This window comes from Lissotriton helveticus, chromosome 10, assembly GCF_964261635.1.
Source record: "Lissotriton helveticus chromosome 10, aLisHel1.1, whole genome shotgun sequence".
Classification (NCBI taxonomy): Eukaryota; Metazoa; Chordata; class Amphibia; order Caudata; family Salamandridae; genus Lissotriton; species Lissotriton helveticus.
In genome coordinates, this window is record NC_136071.1 from 691,715,132 (window position 1) to 691,736,921 (window position 21,790).

General features: G+C 43.1%; 1 protein-coding gene across 1 annotated transcript in view; it reads left to right on the forward strand.

Moving 5' to 3' along the window:
• Positions 1 to 9,817: 9,817 nt before the first annotated feature.
• LOC144784082 (uncharacterized) overlaps positions 9,818 to 21,790 on the forward strand; it is a 42,019-nt gene continuing 30,046 nt past the window's right edge. Inside the window, exon 1 of the mRNA XM_078662771.1 lies at positions 9,818 to 10,601. Coding sequence (XP_078518897.1) covers positions 9,818 to 10,601 — 784 coding nt within the window. The remainder of the gene's footprint in view (positions 10,602 to 21,790) is intronic.

The following is a 21,790-nucleotide window of genomic DNA, read 5'->3' on the forward strand; positions in this document are numbered from 1 at the left end:
CAGAACTGGCAGAAGAGCCTTCTCCTACATTGTGGCCAAGACCTGGAACAACCTCCCTGTGAACATCAGACGCTCCACCGACCCTGCACACGTTCAGGAAGGATCTCAGGACTTGGCTCTTTGACTGATCCGGAGCTGCTCCCCCCTCCCTAGGGCCTTGAGACCCTCATGGGTGAGTAGCATGCTTTATAAACCCCTGAGTGATTGCTTGATTGAAAGCCTTAAAGACCCGGCTATTTAAGCAATAGTGTCATACCTGGGCTGTTCTACGGTAACTGTGAAAGCGCTGGGAGGCCTATTGGTAGGCATGCGCTATACAAAAACTGTAGAATATTACTTTATTGCGGTCCCAAAGGGAGGTGATGTCCATTGGTCTTGGTTGGTATATGTTTGCGTGTACGAGATGATCCTTTTAGTTATTACTTTTCATGATAGAGAACATCAAATAGACCTGTAGGAATGCCAATAGATTATATCAAATACCAATGCTTGCAAATCATTTTTAAAACGGAATTACTTTGAGTACAATAAGGAGTCACACACTATCCTGTTCATTTCCTTTTTGTTTCTGTGATTAGTAGCTCCTCACCAGGGAAATACCATGCCCTTTCTATGGCCCTTCTGACTGTTAGACCTGGCATCATTGGCGTAAGTCTCCCTTCCATTTTTACTGATTGCCTCCTCTGTTTTTGATATGTTTTGCTGGTTATATGCTTTGGGCACTGTGCCACTGCTATTCAGTGCCACAGTGCAAGTGCGTGCTCCCTATGCTAAATTGATGTACTGATTAGTGACTCCATGATTGGGTTATTTGATTTACTTGTTAGACCCTAGTACAGTGCACAATGTGTGCACAGGGCTTATAAATCAAATGCTGCTGGTGGGCTTGCAGCACTGGTTGTGCCACCCACAGAAGCAGCTTGTGAAGTGTGTTTCAGGCCTTCCATTGGAAGGCCTGTGTGCAGTCTGTGACTGCCATGTCGACTTGGCAAATGCACCCACTTGCCAGTCCCTAAACCTTCCCTTTTCTTCATATCAGACACCCCTAAGTAAGGCCCATGGGCAGGGTGCATTGTAAGTATAAGGTAGGACATGCTCTGGTGTGTGTAGCATGTCCTAATAGTGAATTACAGCTATTTTAGGTTTTCACTACTGCAAGGCTACCTGTTCTCCATAGGCCAGAATGGGCAGTTAGATTATTACATCTTATAATCCTAACTGACTCAGGGAACATGGTAGAAATTCGAATTTAGTATGCCTGAACTCAGAATGATAAAATACATCTTTTAGTAAGTTGGTTTTAATATTCTGTGTTTGAAAATACCACTTTTAGAAAGTAGGTATTTTCTTGTTAAACTATCCTGGTCTGCCTCTGCTAGGTTGTGTATTCCTTGTCTGGAGTTTGAGTGACAGGGATGGGGGATTCCAGGAGGCATAATGAGTCAGCCCAGTGGTGAATATGGAGATTTGCATCTAGATGGAAGGGAGGAGTTGCACCTGGGGCCTGAATAAGGCTGGGCCTTCCCTCCACAATGCTGGCTCCACCCGCTGGGGTGCGGCTGATGTCTCTGCCCTGCACTGTGAAAGAAGAGAAGGAATCATGTCAACAAAGTGCTCCAGGACTGTGCTTTCGCTCCACAATGCTGGCTCCACCTCCTGTGGGGCGTCTGATGTTTCTGCCCTGCACTGTGAAAGGAAAGAAGGAGTTGTAAACAGAGTGCTCCAGAAATGGTTTGGACTGGACAAAGGCCCCTCTGCCTTCAGAGAACAAAGGGAAAACAGTATAAATATTGGGACCCAGATTCAAGAACTTTAAATCACTTCTGGGAACAAAACAAACCTTTTGCCAAGGAGAAGAACCAAGAAGCTGCAGGAGTTTGGACTGCCCCTCTGCCCGTGTGCTGTTTGCTGGGTTGGCCTTCATCTCCAGCTCCCCTCTGAATTTCCTTGCTGAGAATTCTAACTGCCGAAGCCTGCGTGTTGCTGGGTGCTGGAAGCACGAACAAGAAGAAGCGTGACGCCTCCGCAGCTGAAACCGTCGCATCGCTGGAGAAGCGTGCCACCGCCGCATCTCCCAGGAAGCGTGTCTTCGTCGAAGCTGCCTGCTGTCGCATCACCGGAGAAGCGTGATGCCATCGAGAGGGTCGCCATCGCATCGCCGGAGGAGCGTGTCGCAGGGCCTGTCGTGGCTCCAAAGTACAGAGTCTTTGCAAGGCTGCCATGGCACCTACGCATCATCGTCGCATCGCCGCATCAAGGGCTACATCTTCTCGCATCGCACCAGGATTGTCACATCGCATCGAGGCGCCATCTTGCGCATTGCAACCGGGCCGCAGGCCGAAAACCTACGCATCACTCCCGCATCAGTAGGGATCTGCACAAGCATTGAGGTGCGACGCATCATCTCCCCCGGAGGACGGAACCGACGCATCTCCCTTTGCGAGCCTCTTGTTTATTTTGCGTTACGCATCCAGGTACTTTTGTGAGAACTGTGTCGCATTTATCATCAACTTGAACTAAGCAACTTTTACCATCTTTAAGTCAATCTTAAGTACAGTATTGTGGATTTTTGTCGTTTGTGTGAAGTCTATATAAAGAATACTTATTTTTAGAAAACCTGTGTGGTGTCCATCTGTAGTGTTTTCACTGTATTACTCTGTATATTCACAAATGCTTAACACACTGCCTCTGAGATAAGCCTGTCTGCTCATGCAAAGCTACCATGGGGGCGAGCATGGGTTATCTAGGAGTGTAATCCCCTTATCCTAACTTAGAAGTAAGGGTCCCTATTTGGACAAAGGTGAATACCATTGCCAACTAGAGACCCCCAGATCTAACACTGACCCTTTTACGTGGATAACTGCATTCAACTACTTTTTGACTCAATATTTCGACTTCCTTAAAGTAGGCATGCTTCCATTTGCAGTTCCTATGGATGCATATTAAATGGTTATATAGTAAGCCATCCTTGAGTGACTTAGGATGCTAACTGTAATATTGCATTAGGGTATTGTGCTCTGTTGGCTTGCCTAACAGTACTGTTCCTAGATGACCCTCAATGCATACAACTGTCAGGTCCAAGTAGGGAACCGAACTTCTGCTGTATTTGGATGTAATTTGTAAATCTGGTGACTTTGGGTCTAATTATAATGTCGGCGGTTTGCAGTCTGTCAGACATCTGAGGCTGCATGCCGACCGCCAGACTAGGATAACGGTGGTCAGAGCGCATCGGGTGGGGGGAAAGACCGCCACCTCTGACAGGCTCAAGGAGCCCGTCGGGGTGGCTGTAGGAATCCTATTCCCTACAATGGGGCGATGCCTGCAGAGGCACTGCTGTAGGGATTAGGATGTTCCTTTTCCATATGCCTTTACATGGCGGTCTGACTGCGATGTAAAGGCAAATGTAAAGGGAATTTGCGGGCACCTAACAGGTCCCTCCTCCCCTGTCGGCCTTTGCTATAGGGCCTGGTGGACACATGCGGTGCCCCTCACAAACCTCCATGCACCGTGTGCCAGGCACCACATGGTGCATGGCACACGGTGTATGGATGTTTGAAAACATCCCTTTCTCTATAGCGGTTTGTGCTGTTGCCCTTCTCTGAGCCGCAGAACAAGCCACAATAGAAACAGGCAAGTTTATGACCACCTGCATGCCAGTCGTATCTGAATTGGGCTGTCGGGACTGCTGACTCCTTGTCGGACTGCCCCGTGCCCAAAACAATGGCGGTCGGACACTCGTCTGACTTCCATCATAATGTAGACCTTTGTGTTGGCCCAAGTAGGAATTTCATATAGGTTTTAATAATCCTCTTTTAGGATATAAAAAATATCATCGATAAATCATTGACATACATGGATATCATGCATTAAGGAGCTTCAGCATTGTAGAATAAATCAATACAAAATTGCAAAGTTCAGGGTGAAAGAAGTCACAATTGAAGTCCACTCAAACTTTTTTTAATGCTAGAGCAAGCAGAGAGATCTTAAATTTAGTTGGCATAAAATCAGGTGCTGTTCTAGTGTTCAGGATCACAGTCATAACTTCACTGCCTGTAGTCAGGGGAATAATGGTATACAGAGATTCAATGCCCATAGATACCATAAAGTCCTATATGATATCAAAAGGCATGTCCTCGATAGTATTGATCAAATCACGACCTTTGAGGTATACTCAAAGAAGCATTTGTTCATTTATGCAATTTCTATCTTTTGGGGTGTCTCCTTCTTCGAAACTTCTTCTCATCTTATGCATTTGTTGTTGATTCCCTTAGGGGTACTGTTAACAGACTCTTTCCCTTATTTCCCACTTGCTTTCCTCTGTCATATGTATAGCTCACTAGCATGGTCAAAATGCCAATATGGTAATTGTGCACCCCTTATTACCAATACCCTAAGTAATGGTAATTTCAGAATGTGGAATTTTAGTTTTATTCCAAGATATCCCCTTTGGAGTCTAAAGTAACATCACAGATCAGTGCTTCTGCATTTTATTCTCAAATTCCATGCTGAACTCTGGGGACTATTCTCTCCAGTTCTAACAGGACATATTTGTCACCAGAAACACCTTCAATAGATCATCATGTGGTAATTCCGCATAAACAAATACCTCATTCGTTATGATATTGAGGTGTTTGGAAATTATTGTCCCTACCCAAATCAGTATTATGAAGCCACTCAGAATGAGAGCTATAGTCTGAATTCCACATTCATTTTTCTTCAACATAGGCAAATGTCAACTCGTTGTCTCCTCATAAATCTTTAGTGCTGCTGATGTTGTGTGTGTCTTCACAACTCTCCTTTGATCTTTCTTTATGTATTACCACCAACTTATGTTGAAAGAAAGCAAAACTATGGGCCTCATTTACTACAAAATGACGCAGCACAACGTCACAAGCCATTTTGCTACGCCGAGCTACATTATTTTAAAAGCAGAGTGATGAATTGTATTAACAATAATACAACGCATCCGGGTGCTTTCCTCTGCATAGTTGCACAATTGGATGCCATGCACCAGCACAGGCACCCACGCATCATGTTGCAAGGGTGCCTGCATTGCAGGGGTGATTGCTTTTGTGCAGGAAGGGAAACCTGGAATGCCCTTAGGGCATGTCTGTGTGCCACATGGCACACATGCCTGTATTTGGGGTGCTAGAGGGTGTCAAAGTGACACCCCATGCACCCTTGTTGGAATCGGTATTTACCGAATCGGTAAATACCGATTCGGTAATGCCCATTGATTCCCCTGGGCTTCAATGCCCATAGGAATCAATGGGCATTACCGAATCGGAATTTACAGAATCGGTAAATGCCGAATCTTAACGATTCGGTATTTACCGATTCTGTAATACCTACATCCCCCCCCCCTCTATTTTACCACTTCTTAAATACCGAATCGGTAAAATTCGGTATTTAAGAAGTGGTAAAATGAAATTACCTACATCTAGGCCTTAAGGGCCCGATGTAGGTAAATCTTTTTTACCACTTCTTAAATACCGATTCATACCGAATCGGTATTTAAGAAGTGGTAAAAAAGAGGAGGGCAGGTGTAGGTAATTAATTACCGAGGAATCGGTATTTACTGATTCGGTAAATACCGAATCGGTAATGCCTATTGATTCCTATGGGCATTGAAGCCCATAGGAATCAATGGGCATTATCGAATCGGTATTTACCACATCGGTAAATACCGAATTTTGCAAGGGTGCAGGGGGTGTCACTTTGACACCCTCTGGCACCCCAATTACAGGCATGTGTGCATGTGGCACACATACATGCCCTAAGGGCATGTCTGTGTGTCACATGGCACAGGTGTGCATGCACATATGTGCATGCACACCTGGATTCGGTATTTCACCACCCAATTGGATTGGGTGGTAAAATACCGACTCCTAAAGGCCTGTGGCACTGTTTGCAGTGCCACCTACATGTGAGATTTACCGAATCGGTAAAATTACCGATTCGGTATTTTACAGAATCGGTAAATTTACTGATTCTGTAAAAAAGGTCCACTACATCTCAGTGACCCATTTACCGGTCGGTAACGGACGAATTCGGCCGTTCCGACCGGTAATGGTCACCTACATCGGGCCCCAAGTCTGCTTTGTCTGGCCTGCACTGGCTTCATGCCACAAAGACATATTTGTAAATATCTCTGTTAGGACCATGAGTCAATTTATTTCACTTGTCCTCTTTCTTTAGCTAAAAGAAAATCAAAGTTCCTCACCACCAGCATTATCTGACATCTCAACAATGGCAGTGTAATTTTTTCCAAGTCAAGAAAAAATCAGTTTAAGCCCAAAGGCTTTTGTGCAGCTACCACTAAACCATGGAACTCATTTCCGCTTGAGCAGAGATAGAATTGCCATATTATGCCCTTCTAGACACAGCTCAAAGCCAGACTCTTCCGATGTATTCAGTAATCAATCTGAGTTTGTGTATACATTCTCTGCGTACTCACTATAGTGTCATGATGCCTTGGTATACATGCACCAATAAATAACTCCTATAAATGTAACTAACTCTTTTATTTCATTGACATATGCCTTCAACAAGACTAGAAGCACTGGAATGCCTTTAAATTAACCTCAGTAAAAGATTTGTGAATTCCTAGTCCACAGCTGACTGAGGTTCTACTTGAAATCAAGCCTACATATTAAACGTAAATGTTATAATTCGCTCCCAATGGTGAGTCATTTATTTAACTAGGCTGTGATCTTCAGTCTATTGTAAAAAGCGGGAGCAAACACATAGATAAATGGAATTGATGTGCTATATTATTATTATTGCTTAATAATATTTCTTCACTGTTTACTGTTATACCAAACATTACAGGATGGAGGAGTTATTAACAGGCCAGTATCAATACGATTTTTATCAAATGATTTCTGCTATTGAACAATAGCTAAATATTTAATAAGACATCTATTCCCCTCTCACACACCACTGATAGTCAGTTTTTCTGTGCTCATCAATTATTATGCCTGTTGCCAAAGGACAAATTATTGCAAGTTACAAGTCACTTCAACACGTCTTATTTGAATATGTGCAGCATGTTTCCTCGTACGCCTGGACAAAAAAGTTGACTTGCTTTTAACACATGAGCTCATAAAGTGCCCAACAGCAGGATACAAAGATTTCAGCAACAGTATGCCAATAAACCTCAAAAGCAATGTTGGCAGGAAATTAAACAATTATCACTCTCAACAGTAACAAGCATTGGCAAAGCCACTAGGTTTCGCCTATGCAATATCTACTGGCTTGCAGAGCGGTGCGAGCCGCTGTGCTACATAGCTTAAAGTTAAAAAAAAAATATGATGTGGCCTGAAAATGCGTCACAGCTCTTTCTTTTTAAATTATTATTTTCCATATAATACATATGTAGTTTATGTTCTTGAACAAATGCCCATTACAGGTACCAGTGTGTCACAGTGTAGCTAGTTGGAACACTGAGCATGGAAATGCTGTGGTGTTACAGCCAGAGCCACTGACTTTGGAGCTGGGAAACCAGGTTCAAGTCTTAGTACTGGCTCAACAACCTGTGATTCTGGGCAAATCATTTCATCCCCCTGTGCCTGTAAACATTAATGTGTCCTTGTGTAATGTAACTGGTGCTCATGTACAGCACTCCAAGTCGTTCTGGTTGACTTTGAGCTATATAAAACAAGGTGTGTGGGGTGGGGAAGGGGCATGCAGAGACAGGAGCGAGGTGGTGGGAGGGACGGGCAAGCAACAAACAGAATGCAGAAGCTGGAAAGTAAAAACAAAAAATTCACAAGTACAAACAAGGTAAATTTGTTACTTTCCCTGTGCTTAATATGCAGTTTATGTTCTTGAACAAATGCCCAATGAAGATAACATCATGTCAAAATGTAGCTAGCTGGAACACTGAGCATGGAAAGTCTGTAGGGTTACAGCCATAGCTACTGACTGTGAAGCTAGAGAACCAGGTTCAAGTCTCAGCGCCAGCTCAAAATCATGTGATTCTGGGAAAATCACTTAATATCCCTCTAAAAATTAATGTGCCCTTGTGTAATGTAACTGACGCTCGTGTTAAGCACTCCACATCTTTTGAGTCTACTTCGCGAGATATAAAACAAGCTATGATGGAGGCAGGTGGGAGGCAACTAGTGACGGGGTGGGGAAGGGGCATGCAGTGACAGGAGCGAGGTGGTGGGAGAGACAGTCCAGCAATGAATGGGGAAGGGGCATGCAGTGACATAAGTGAGGTGATGGTAGGGAAGAGCAAGCAACAAAAAGAATGCAGACCCTGGAAAGTAAAAAATAAAATAAAGTATTTTACAAGTGCTCGGCAAGTGGAAGTACACAGGCCACTGGAAGCAGTACTTGGGCCAAGCTCAACAGCAAGCACTAGGACATGAAGCCGAGCAGGAAGCTGGAAGCAAGAACAAGCGCTGACCAACAGGAAGAAAGGAAACAAGAGTGACGTGGGAGCCAACCAAGGGTAAGAAAAGGTAAGGAATGGGCAGGCTCTACGATTCTTTTTTTTGTTAGAAGAGATTTTACAAGCAAGGCGGTAGAGTCATGTCGGCAAACCCCAAAAAGGACCCAAAGCAGAATCACCAATGCTCTCAGCAAGTAGTTTACAAATTTTCATTTGTGCCTCAATGGTAATTCTTGAAATTTGAATTTTATGGCAAGACCGGAGGCTCCTATTATGCATTTCTTATCTTGCAAATTTATTACAGCAGCCAAGATAAGTGAAACCACAGTTCCCAGAGGGCCAGGCGACAACTGGGCCATGGGAACGGGAAAAAACGATAACTCAGTAACCAATCAGCATTAGGAACATAGATAAGAGACCAAACTGACTGCGCAGCTTCCTCTTTTCTTTCTGCTCGCAGTCAGATAAGTGTCTCTTATCTTTGCTCCCAGTTTTTTTTTATAACTGCGTTGTACTTAATAATAATTTTACTGTGCTTACTGCCTGTTGTATTTGGTGCTGCGCTGCTTCGCCTTGTGTCTAGCGCTTCACGCGCTCCTTTGTTGCTCTTGCTACGTATTTCGCAGCCCCCCTCCCCCCCTCGCCCGGGCTGGTGGTTTCACCCGGCGCTGTTGCTCGCGCGCGTTTTGCGCCTCTTTCCCACCTTTCTCTAAGGCTTCCGCGCTCGTCCTCTTCGGAGCCCGTGTCTGCAGCCTGCCTTCTTGCTTCCTGGCTCTTCCTTTGGTGCTCGACCCGCCCCCGTCCACGCCCCCCTACATGCCCCCAGTGCTCCTTGTTCATTTTAACCCCTGCCTACCTTGTTTTTCTCTGTGGCTATGGAACGTGACAGTTCCTCTGAAGAGGTCCCTTCCAAAGAGGACGGTGAATCTTTTAAACAAGATTTGAATACATTTATTAACAATTCTGTGGAGCATGCGGTTGAACTGTCTATGAGACGCATGTCAAAAACTATGGAAAATACCATGCTCAGTATGATGTCCAATGCTCTGGCCCAATCTGCGGAGGATAGCAGAAAACGCAAGGTGGACAACTCTGCTTCAGTTCGTGCTCCTAAGAAAGCGTCATTTTTGACCAGCGAGTCTCCCTCGCTTATGACTGAGGACTCAGTGCCTCCCAGGCCTCCTGGCAAGGAGGGGTTTGTTGGCTCTGAGGGCAAGAGAAACAAAAGTCAAAGCGCGCAGAGTCACCAATTAAAAAATTGGTTTGGTCCACCGTCTTGGACACGGATGATGATATGGCTGACGCTGATGATTTGTTTGACCTTTTCGATGTTGTTGACCCCCCTCCACTCCTTCCAAACTTGCCAAGTCTGATTCCTTCACTTTTGAACCTGTTTTCGACTCTGAGGGCCTCCCCATGTTTGATCCCTCCTCCATTCACCACCCCAATTCCACTGAATGGCTCCCCTCTCACCACGTTGGGGAATATATCTTGGCGCGCCTGCGCCTTCCCCTGGAGACCGAGGTTCGGTCCAGACTCAAATCTGAATGTCCTAAACCAGCCCTTCCTGATAAAATCACCTTGGTTCCCTCCATAGATCATCCCCTTCTCACGTTCTTCTCCAAATTTGGCAAGGACCCCCGTAAAGGGGTAGATAAGGCATGGTCCACGTGCCAGGACAAACTCTTGGATATTGTGGGTCCTCTGGCCCGGATCTTTGACATGGCGGAGTCCGCCCGCTTGGAAGGTTCCGACCTATCTGCTGACGACATATCGTTGTGGGCGCAAAGGGCCTTTTGCCTTCTAGGTAACGCTAATTCGGCCATTACTCATGAGCGTCGTAAAGGCCTCTTGACTAAGTTGGATCCAAAACTCGCCAATCTTGCCCCTATGGATCCCGGCTCCAAAGCCAACGGTCTTCTTTTTGGTGACAACCTGGTTCGTGACCTCAGCAGGTTAATTTCTACCTTTGCCTCTTTGGACAAAGCCCAACAGTCCATCAAGAAGGTCTTTACTCCTCGTGTTTTTGGACGGGCCGGACGAGGCAGGGGCCGCTCTTCCGGCTGTCCTTATAACCAAGGCTCCAGAGGTTCCTACGGTAACAACCAGGATTACAAGCCACAATTCTACCCACAGCGAGGCCGTGGCTTCCGTGGCAGAGGACAAAAAGGCTATCGCAACTCCAACTCCAACCAGCAAGGTAAGCCCTTCTTTTTCCCCTCCTGTAGGGGGTCGCCTTAAACTCTTTCTGGCAAAATGGCACACTATAACTTCAGATCCTTGGGTCTTAAACACTGTTCAGGGCTATCTTATAGAACTCTCTTCTCCGCCTGTCCAGAACTCTTTCCCTCCTCCTCTCGTCTTCTCCTCCCTTATGGCCGATCTAATCTCAAACGAGGTCAACTCTTTACTTCTGAAACAAGCCATCCGCATTTTCCCCTTCGACTCCTCAGGCTTTCTAAGCTCCATTTTTCTGGTACAAAAGAAAAACAAGAAACTACGTCCAGTAATCAACTTGAAGTGGTTCAACCAGTTTGTGGTGTACCGTCATTTCAAAATGGAGACGATTCTTCATCAACGGGACACTCTTCGCTCCGCGGATTGGATGGTTCGTTTGGACCTGCAGGACGACTATCTTACTGTTCCTATTCACCAGTCCCATTGGAAGTTTCTGCAATTTCATTGGTCAGGAGTGACCTACTGTTTCACCTCTCTTCCCATTGCTCTATCTTTGGCTCCATGGTGCTTCACAAAACTATTGAGGCCAGTGATCGCCTTTCTTCGCTCTCTCGGGATCAGACTCATCATCTACTTATCTAAACAACAGAAGAGAAAGGGCGAAGTGAAATACTCTCACACCCCTTAAATAATCAATCGAAACAACTAGAGAGTATTGCAATCTATAAAATACTTAATTTTGATAGGAGAAACGGTGTGATTAATCACCTACACCCCTAGGTGCCACATGCAAATCTAAACCAGTGTGTCAACAGAAAGGTAGTGAGTAACCCAGAAGGGAAAAATGGGGACCCTCAGGCACCCACACTAGGTAGGTCGCCGTTTGTCTTCATCGGGTACCCATCGTTAGTATATGTAAAATTACTACAGAAAGTGCAAATTTAAAATGAGAATTGATCACTCCCTCAACCAACAATTTTAATGGAGAGGTGATTCGAACTCAATTAAAACCAATGTGCTTAAACGGACAGTGCAGAGTTTAGTAAATTTGAAACCCCGTGTCCTAGAAAACGGTCGACATGTTTCAGCTTTTATGGTCTATTTCGACCCAGCATTCCTCAGGACCAACAAAAGAAAGACAAAGAAACTCACCCAGCGAGGCAGTACATCCCCTAAAACTGCCCACTCACGTTGGGTGGATGTTCAAAAAACGCGTTTTTACCAACTTATGTCCGTTGTTTAGGTAAAAAGACTCAAATGCGTTACCTCTGTTTTCTAAGGATTATGGAATTCTTTTCGTATTCCAGTCTTATCCTACGTTTAGTGAAAGACAGATTTTCTCAATAGGATATTGTTAATCCTACAGGAAAAACCCCATGAGTCCGTGGTGGAGGACTTCTTCACGTCAGCGTTAGATTGCTGATGACACCCCGCACTTCCACCTAATTCTGGCACAACCACGGCTCGAAGAACAAAACAACGGACATAAGTTGGTAAAAACTTGTTTTTTGAACATCCACCCAACGTGAGTGGGCACTTTAGGGGGTGTACTGCCTCGCTGGGTGAGTTTCTTTGTCTTTCTTTTGTTGGTCCTGAGGAATGCTGGGTCGAAATAGACCATAAAAGCTGAAACATGTCGACCGTTTTTTAAGACACGGGGTTTCAAATTTACTAAACTCTGCACTGTCCGTTTAAGCACATTGGTTTTAATTGAGTTCGAATCACCTCTCCATTAAAATTGTTGGTTGAGGGAGTGATCAATTCTCATTTTAAATTTGCACTTTCTGTAGTAATTTTACATATACTAACGATGGGTACCCGATGAAGACAAACGGCGACCTACCTAGTGTGGGTGCATGAGGGTCCCCATTTTTCCCTTCTGGGTTACTCACTACCTTTCTGTTGACACACTGGTTTAGATTTGCATGTGGCACCTAGGGGTGTAGGTGATTAATCACACCGTTTCTCCTATCAAAATTAAGTATTTTATAGATTGCAATACTCTCTAGTTGTTTTGATTCATCATCTACTTAGACGACATTCTGATCTTGAACTCAGACAGACAGTGTCTGCTGTCAGATTTACAGACGACTCGGTCTCTTCTCCTAGACCTGGGCTTTCTCATCAATGTCGAGAAGTCGGCTCTGACTCCATCTCAGAACACGGAGTTCTTGGGTTTCCTAGTGGACTCAGTAGCTGCGTCTCTCCGCCTTCCTCTTTCCAAGGTTTCCAGAATCAAAGCGGAGACTGCTTCCGTCCTTCAGTCCTCTCTTCTGTCTCTCAGGTCCCTGGCCAGGATCGTTGGTCTTCTCTCCTCTTCCATTCAAGCCATCTTCCCAGGTCCTCTCCACTATCGTGCTCTCCAAAGACTAAAAATCAGACATCTTCGCCAAGGTCTTGCCTACGCAGATCTCGTCGCCCTAGATCTCGAATCCCGCAACGAACTTCAATGGTGGATAGACCATTTAGATGCGTGGAACCCGCGCACTATCTTCGCTTCGGCCCCAGATCTTGTGTTAGAATCCGATGCCAGTCTATCAGGTTGGGGCGCCCGATGTGGTCCGATCTTGACTGGAGGTACATGGTCTTCAGAGGAGTCCAAATTGCACATCAACTGTTTAGAGATGCTTGCAGGTTCCTTTGCGATTCAAAGCCTGTCAAAAGACAGAATCCGTTGTTCCATCCTCCTGCGTATGGACAATGTTTCTGCGGTCCGGTATATCAATCATCTTGGTGGGACCAAATCCAAACCCCTAGCGGATTTAGCGAAAAGCCTGTGGGAGTACTGTCTAGCTCATCAACTTTCCCAAACAGCAGAGTACCTCCCAGGAGACCTCAACTCAGTAGTGGATTGGCACTCAAGGTTCCTCCGAGACTCCAGCGATTGGAAGCTTTGTCCCTCCGTTTTCCTTTCTCTTTCTCACAAATGGGGTCCCTTTTCTATCGATCTATTTGCTTCCCGGCTCAACTCTCAATTGCCCCGGTTCTTCAGTTGGCGGCCGGACCCTTTGGCCCTGGCAACGGATGCCTTCCTTCAGGATTGGTCTCGTCACCTCAACTATGCCTTTCCCCCTTTCCTCATGATCAGCAGGGTACTTTCTCAGGTTCGACGACAGTCCACCTCACTATTGTTGGTTGCTCCCTTTTGGCAAGCTCAGATCTGGTTCACCTCTCTTCTAGAGATGGCGATAGACTCTCCAGTTCTTCTCCCATCTTTCGAGGATCTTCTTCTCAATCCCCAAGGCGATCGCCACAATCTCATCCTGGACAACTCCTTGACTCTGTCGCCCTGGAAAGTTTCCGGCCTTCCCCTTCTAACCTCCTCATTTCACAAGAGGCTGCTCTCTTTATCAGCCAAGCCTGGGCTCCTGGAACTTCCAAGGCATACAAATCCGCCTGGTCTCTTTGGGCAAGCTGGTGTTTGGAAAGGAATATCGATCCCCTTTCAGCCCCTTTGAATTTTATCGTTAATTTTTTGGCTTCTGAAGCCAGTGCCGGCAAGGCTTATTGTACTGTCAACCTCTATCGTTCAGCCATTTTGCTCAACCACGCCCAGATCGATGGCAAACCAGTTAGCGCTCATCCTTTGATCTGTCACCTCCTCAAAGGTGTTCGCTGCTCCAAACCTCCATTGGCTAAGTATACCTTTTTATGGGATGTTTCTGTGGTGCTTAAACTGTTTACGGACTGGCCCGAAAACTCTGCCTTATCTCTCAAAATGTTATCTGCTAAGCTTACTATGTTATTATGCTTAATATCCATCAAAAGAGTTTCTGATGTTAGAGCTTTAGATGTTTCTTCTCGTCAATTTTCCCCTACAAGTGCGTTGTTCCAGATTCGCAGACGAACCAAGACTAATTTAGACTCTGTTTTTTATCCTTATTTTCCTGCTCACCCCCAGTTATGTGTAGGACAGTGTTTGAAGGTGTACGCACAGAAAACAGCTGATCTCAGAGCGCCCTCTTGTTCCCAACTCCTTATCTCTTTCCGAAAGCCCCATCTTCCTGTGTCCTCCCCTACCCTTGCCAGGTGGGTCTATTGGGTGATGTCCCTTGCCGGTATTGACGTCTGCGTTTTCGGAGCGTATTCGGCCAGGGGAGCCATGGCTTCCAAGGCCTTTTGGCCTGGCTCCCGCTTGGAGGACATCCTGAGATCAGCCGATTGGTCCAATGACAGTATTTTTCGTATGTTTTATTGTAAGCCTATTCATTCGGTAGCTTCTGATGTTATTGATATGCTTTGTACAAGCATAATAGGAACCTCCGGTCTTGCCATAAAATGTAGATTTTCCTAGTTGTTATGACGGAAAGTCTTAATTTTATTAAAGACACGGGGCGAGTATTATCCCGCCACTACACTACTAACATGTGTTCTCCCTCCCTGCAGCGAATCCGGCCTTGCCACCTGCTTCATCATAGGAGGTCTTCTCTCCAGCTGTTTCGTTCTTCACCCTCTTGGACTGTCCCTCCGGCTCTTCTGGAACCTTATGCGGATACCCACGTTGGACTGATGCCCTGGCTCCTTTTGGTTCAAGATGTCTGTTCCTGGACTTTGGCGTTTTCTTTAATTTTGGCTGTTTTTCCTTTGTTTTCGAATGTTATCTGACAAGCTCGCCAGCAAAAAGAGGAAGCTGGGCAGTCAGTTTGGTCTCTTATCTATGTTCCTAATGCTGATTGGTTACTGAGTTATCGTTTTTTCCTGTTCCCATGGCCCAGTTGTCTCCTGGCCCTCTGGGAACTGTGGTTTCACTTATCTTGGCTGCTGTAATAAATTTGCAAGATAAGAAATGCATAATACTCGCCTCCGTGTCTTTAATAAAATTAAGACTTTCCGTCATAACAACTAGGAAAATCTACATTACCACTATAAAGAGGGGATACAAAGGAATTGTGAACTGACTTCACGTTGCCTAGGAGATCACCCAGGAATTCCAACTTTTCCCTCCTCTCAAACAACCTTTTCAAAATACAGATGGATCTTCTATTTTCCTGTTACTTTCTCTTGCACTCTCACGTGGACAACAAGCAAATTTAGCTTTGTGTCACTGGAAGGAATGCAAAATTGGTGCAGTGTCAGATAACCTTACATTAACTGAATGTCTGTGTACAATTGGATGAAACATAAGCATCTTTATTAAAAAATGTTCAACACAACCACCTATCTGCATTGCGCTAGTAGGAAAGAGCAGTGCAGAGCCTTATTTACTAAACATGGCCTGCAGCAGTTTTCTTACTATGTGGTGGCACACAAATAGGCTGCCTAGCATCACACACACACCTTTGCAGCATAGTAAAGAGGTGTGTGCATGATGTCTACCACAGGTTTTGTGCTGGATGGATAGCATATGGTTAGACATTTTTTTATAACATTTCAAACATGGAATTTGTGCTATACAGTGCATACATGTAATTTATGAATTTTCGGAGAATGTAAAACATTTCTCCAACTTTGCGCCTGCCTTAAGAATACATTATGTTTAGTTGTAAACAAATGTCTGCAACCAGACCCATGAGAGGTAGCATCTCATTGGCAGCACCAAAAACTCAAGTACCACTCATGGAATGTCCCTTGACACAAAGGAGCACAAAGCACTCTTGGGGCATATCAACAAGGGCCTTATCTTCACTTTGTTGGCTTTAAAAGCCAAAAAAGCGGAGATAAAACTATCGCCCTATTTACAAGTGGGTGCTAACATGCGCTGATGCATGTTAGTACCCACTTGTAAATAGGGCCTTTTTCCCGACGCCTCGCTTTGCATCTCTAATGAGATGCAAAGTGGGCATCACTGGGCAGTACTGCTTGTAAATGATCGCTGATGTGCACATCGCGATATTTACAAGGAGGCCCACGCATTTTAGCAGACGTTGGATTTTGGCGAAAAGCTTGGTTTTTGCCAAATACTAACGTCTGCTACAATGCTGACTTACATATACTTTACATTGGGGGTGGATTATGCTAGTAAGACCACAGGGTCATATCAGCAAGGTTATCGCCGTTTTCCATGGAACATCGCTGGAAAACCAGAGATGTTCCATGGAAAACACCGCTATCGCTGAAATAATTATCGCCATTGCGCTATGCGTTGTTAATACAGTGCTAGCATGGCGATAATTTCCAGCGATAGCTAGCGATAGAAAATCTCACGCCAAGCGAGGCCAGTGATAATTATCACTGCCGCTTGATAATATGCCATTCTTATTTGCTACTTTACGAGCACTTTACTGCGCAAAAAAAGTGTCACACTTGAAAGTAAATATGTTGTGTTGCTATGTATCACTTTGCATGACTTTGCAGCAGTGCAAAATCTTGATAAATCTACCTCTAAATGTTTCAAAAGCCAGCGTTCTCCTGCTAACGCCAGAGCAGTTAATGAACTCGTGATAAATAACACTGACAAAATCCCTGAATGTTTTGACCAAAGGCATAATTCGCAGATAAGTAAAAAATCCCAGAACTTTTTTTGTGTGATATGGGAATTAATTCTCAGACAGAGATCGTAGACGAATATGTTTTCCAAGAGAGTTAGGTGCACTTAAAGTCCAACCAAACCACAATGTTGCGATTGAGTTACTTATGAATTCTAAACTGTATTCTGGCAGTGTAACTATGCTAGCCTTCCATATAACACAGTTCAGCAGCTGCTAGCCATCTAGTACTTTCCGACTTCGTTTTCGGAAAGAACATTGGGACTCTGTTACCCTTTTTTAACAAAGAGTGCTGTTGTTTTCTGTTACCTCTTGAAGGTGGTTTGTGCTATGTACAAATATGTCCCCAAACTGGTAACCACCAACTTCAGTAAATAAAGTCACTGACTGTATACCAGCACACACTCTAAAGTCCACTAGTCAGTTTCACTTACATGATTCTAAATTTAAATGCAGCGGTTGAGACGACCACATATTGTCATTTCAAATAACTAAGGTTTTACTTTTGCAGTGTTTTTTTTATACTGAAGTTATCTGTGCCATTACAGAATTTACTTTGATATGTTCTCCATATAAATCAAATATGACATGAAATACATATATTTCGGCATCTGTGCATAAGATGATTTTTCTCATAAAATATTGCTTTTTTTCATCTGTAGCAACACAGTCTTTTAATTCAAGTCAGTCCTTTACAGTTATAAAGACAAATGTGCTATTAATTTTCCTTTGTTTACTTGGTTCCATAGCATAATTGAACATCTTGCCTGTAGACACGAAACTCATCTTGGTATGGATGGTCTAGAGAGAACCTCCACTTCGAAAGAAGTTTATCTATCACCACTCTGCTCTGGATCACGTCAAACTCATGCTCTTCATAGGGGCACATTGAAAATGAATGCTGCCTGGGGATAAAGGACATGAAAGGTCCCATGTAGTTTTTTATTCAGTGATGCCTTGTGTTTGAGTATTGTGTTAGTGCATGGGTCATTGGTACCTCTTAAACATTCATATACATTGAGTATTTCCTTAGCCCTGCTGTGCAGTTCGCTGTGTTTGTGATAGTGGCAAGTCCTTGTCACTCCACTGTGGCTGTGCATGAGATGGGAGTCTTTCCTTCCCGTCTCATTCAATTTAAGTTGCCAGCTTTGTAATCACATTTTAGAGTGTCTAGTGACTCATGCCAAGACACCTATAAGTAGTGCAGGTGTTATAGTTAAAGCTCTGGCGTTGTGCCTGGCAAGATGCGCTGCTCTACCTCAGCAGCCTTTTCCTTTGTTCATTCACTGGCATGTTGTTAACTGACAGAGTGTGCCACACCTCTTTAAAACATACTCGGTATCCTGTCCTTAATGCAGAGTGTGCCCTCTGCCTGTAATTATATTGTGGCACCTGTCCTTAACATATTCTCTGCTCTCTGGCCTTCATGCATTCCTTGCCACCTGTGCTTATTGTAAAGACTGTGCTTAAAACAGCTTTTCCACCTTCCCCTAATAGATACTGTGCCTGCCGCCCCAATACACAGAGTGATCTCCCTCAATAGAGAACTGCTGCCTATCCTGAACATGCAAGCTGTTGTGCCTTTCCCTATTGCACACTATGACATCTGTAACACATATTAAAAAATGAGCACAAACTTAATTAAGAACATTTAATGAATAAGTGAATATAAAAATATTTCTAATTAAAATATGATCTAAATATATAAATAACGATGTATACAATCATTTTCAATAAGGTCTCACACTAACCCCCTTCAAACCTAACAAGACACATCTGCAAATTAGTAAATAACTGTAGAACATTTACATTACATATTAAAAGTCACACAATAGTCTTAAATAATTTTTGGAAAAAAATCAATTACATTATTACATAGTTAAAAGCCAATTAAATATTTATTCAACATAAAAAATAATTTAAAAACAAAAAATGATCATTAAAATACCTTCCTACTCTATTCTCCTACAATGCGAACAGCCTACTACTAAATTATGCATTATTAAAAGGTACAAATGTAACTCAACATTAAAACTTATAAATTATACAAAAATTTAAACATATATTACAAATATCGAAAAATAATATAGCTAATATAAAATACATTAATTAAAAGACAATATGTAATGCAACTACTAAATGATATATACACAATAGTTTACAAAAATATGTTATATATACATTAAAAACAATATTCTTACCTTCTATATTGTGTCCCTTCAAATTTTTTCTTCGTGAGTTTTTGACAAGATATTGTTTCACCACAATATTTTTTAAACAATATTTTGGTCATTCACCTGGTGCTATGAAGCCATAGTGAGTCTCACATGCTTCTCCCTAGACTGACAGCCATCTTGAGCACAGTTTATTTATATAAGCTGTGTGCAAACTGCAATCCCTGCTTGCTGTTCCATATTCCTGAGTACGTGGCGTCAGAAGAGCCAATAATTGAGTGTTTGATTTTGTATCCGAGAGGAGCAGCCTTCCAGGGCAAGACCATTTATTGAGGAAATGATTCACGGATTATGGTTTATGGTGATTTTGAGGATAGAAAACATCAAAGAAGACTTAGATTAGGTTGTGACTTTCATAACAATTGTCAGCACCGTGGTTAAGTTAGAGAAGCATACTTTTGGTGTGCAACGTTGGACCACATCAATGTGATTTTGGAAACAATTTACAAGTGTGACTCCCGACATAGAAGTCAGACATCATTGTGGGAGGATGGCATATTTGGAAATAAGTGTGAATTCTGGCAGGCATGCACTTCACACTATAATGAGACTCTGTCCATCAAACCTGGAAGTGCAACACACATACAGTCTCCATATTTTTCAGGTCTATACAAGTAAGAATGTCAACAGAAGTCACATAGAACAGATAAGTGAGTAAGAATTATAAGTTAGATATAAACACACCCTGGCATAAAAACAAAAATGCTTATATGTATTTTTAAAAGTGGCAGTGGTAATAGAGTGTATATATGTATCTATGTTTGTTTCTCCTCATTAGTAGAAGGCGTAGAGGGACTCCATCCCAACTCTCTCAAGTGCAGGCAACTCACAAGGAAGAGTGTCAGATATTTTTTGCAACATTCAGTTGCACATGGTCCAATGCTTATTTATGTCAAGGAGTGCTAAAATGTTTAAGTTCCTTGATCCACATCCTTAGCTCCAAAAAATAAAATTTCCCATCCAGGCCTACTAGAGGGCTTTCTATCTGAATGATCAAAAGCTCCAGTGTTTTCTTCTCATCCTATTATCCTTTCACCCATCAGTCACCCCCTACATCGCAGAGGGGTGGACTTTTCAGACTGGTTAGAGGTGTGGGTTCGCTGCATCGCTCCCACAAAGCCAAGACTCAAATACAACAGGATGGCAGAATGCCGCCCCCGTTTCACCTAAAATTATCAGAAATATTTAATTAAAAGAACATATGATAATGAAAATAATTATACGTAAATGAGGATAATTAGATCAAGGTATCATAAATATTAACTATTAAGCATCCTCACACAGGACGTGCTACATTCTGAATGGCCCATGCCATGAGAATAGTCCCCTTGATTTCTATGACTGGTTGAATTTCTTTTGCAGGTATTAACGATTATGTGAAGAATGTTTTGTCCAGTGGATTCAATATACTTTCACAGATATACTGTGCCTTTTACTTTTCTGTTTATTTTGTTTAATCAAGTGACTTTCAGCGTTTCAATTTTTCACTTTCTTTTATGCTGCATTTCCTTTTGCTTTTATAATCATGTTTTCTATTTGCCCCTTTTACTTCTCGTTTGATTGCTTTGGAAGTGCTTGGAAACGTTAGATTCCTGCACCATTTTCCTCCTCATGTTTTGTTTACTGTTTGGCCATGTTATACATTTTTTTTCATGCCAGGACTTGTTTCATGCCATGCTTAGGATAGTGGATTCAGTATTCAAGGGCACGTCCTCCTGTAGAGTTATTGTTCTTTTCATCTCCCTTCCTTTTAAATTATCCTTTATCCATGTTGAGCTTACTGCATGTTTGAAACATCAGAAAAGCCATCAATCACATGCAGATTTCTTCCGGCGATCCTCTGAACACAATGGCGGAATATATGCAGCAAATTACACTGTATTCTTATGGTTGCCATTTTATATACAACATGTATGACATTCTTCATTAGGTTTTATGACCATGGTGGAACATTTCATTCTTCATGAATGAAGAAATATGTTTTCAGGCTGCTTTACAGAAGATAACTACATTATCGATTACTTAAAGTGATTAAAAAAGGTTTCTATTACACTCATTTAGTTTATTGGTGGCCATACCACAATTTAAGTAGTAGTAGAGTGCCGAAGGTCCTATTATGTACCAAACATTGCTAACAATCTCTATGCATAAAATCCAGAGTTATTTTGAGATTCAATAATTAGTCACTCTAGATGTTTCTTTAGTTTCAAGCATGTTGCTGAAACTTGACAAATGTCTTATTCCTAAAACACATATCAAAAATCTATGTTATGTTATGTTATGTTATGTTATTCAGTTTTTGTATAGCGTACAGCTACTCACAGGGAGTGTCCCGACGCTTTCCACCCTCAACTCATAGGAAATAACACAACACAGCTAAAAACCAACAACAAACAACGCAGAAACAGTGAAAAATTAAAAACCAGACTAAGAGTTAAAAAGCCAGGTCTTCAGGCCCCTCCTAAACTGGAGCAGATTGACAGTACTCCGAAGAGAAAAAGGAAGCAGATTCCAGAGCTGGGGGGCTCTGCAGCCAAAAGACCGCCCTCCCG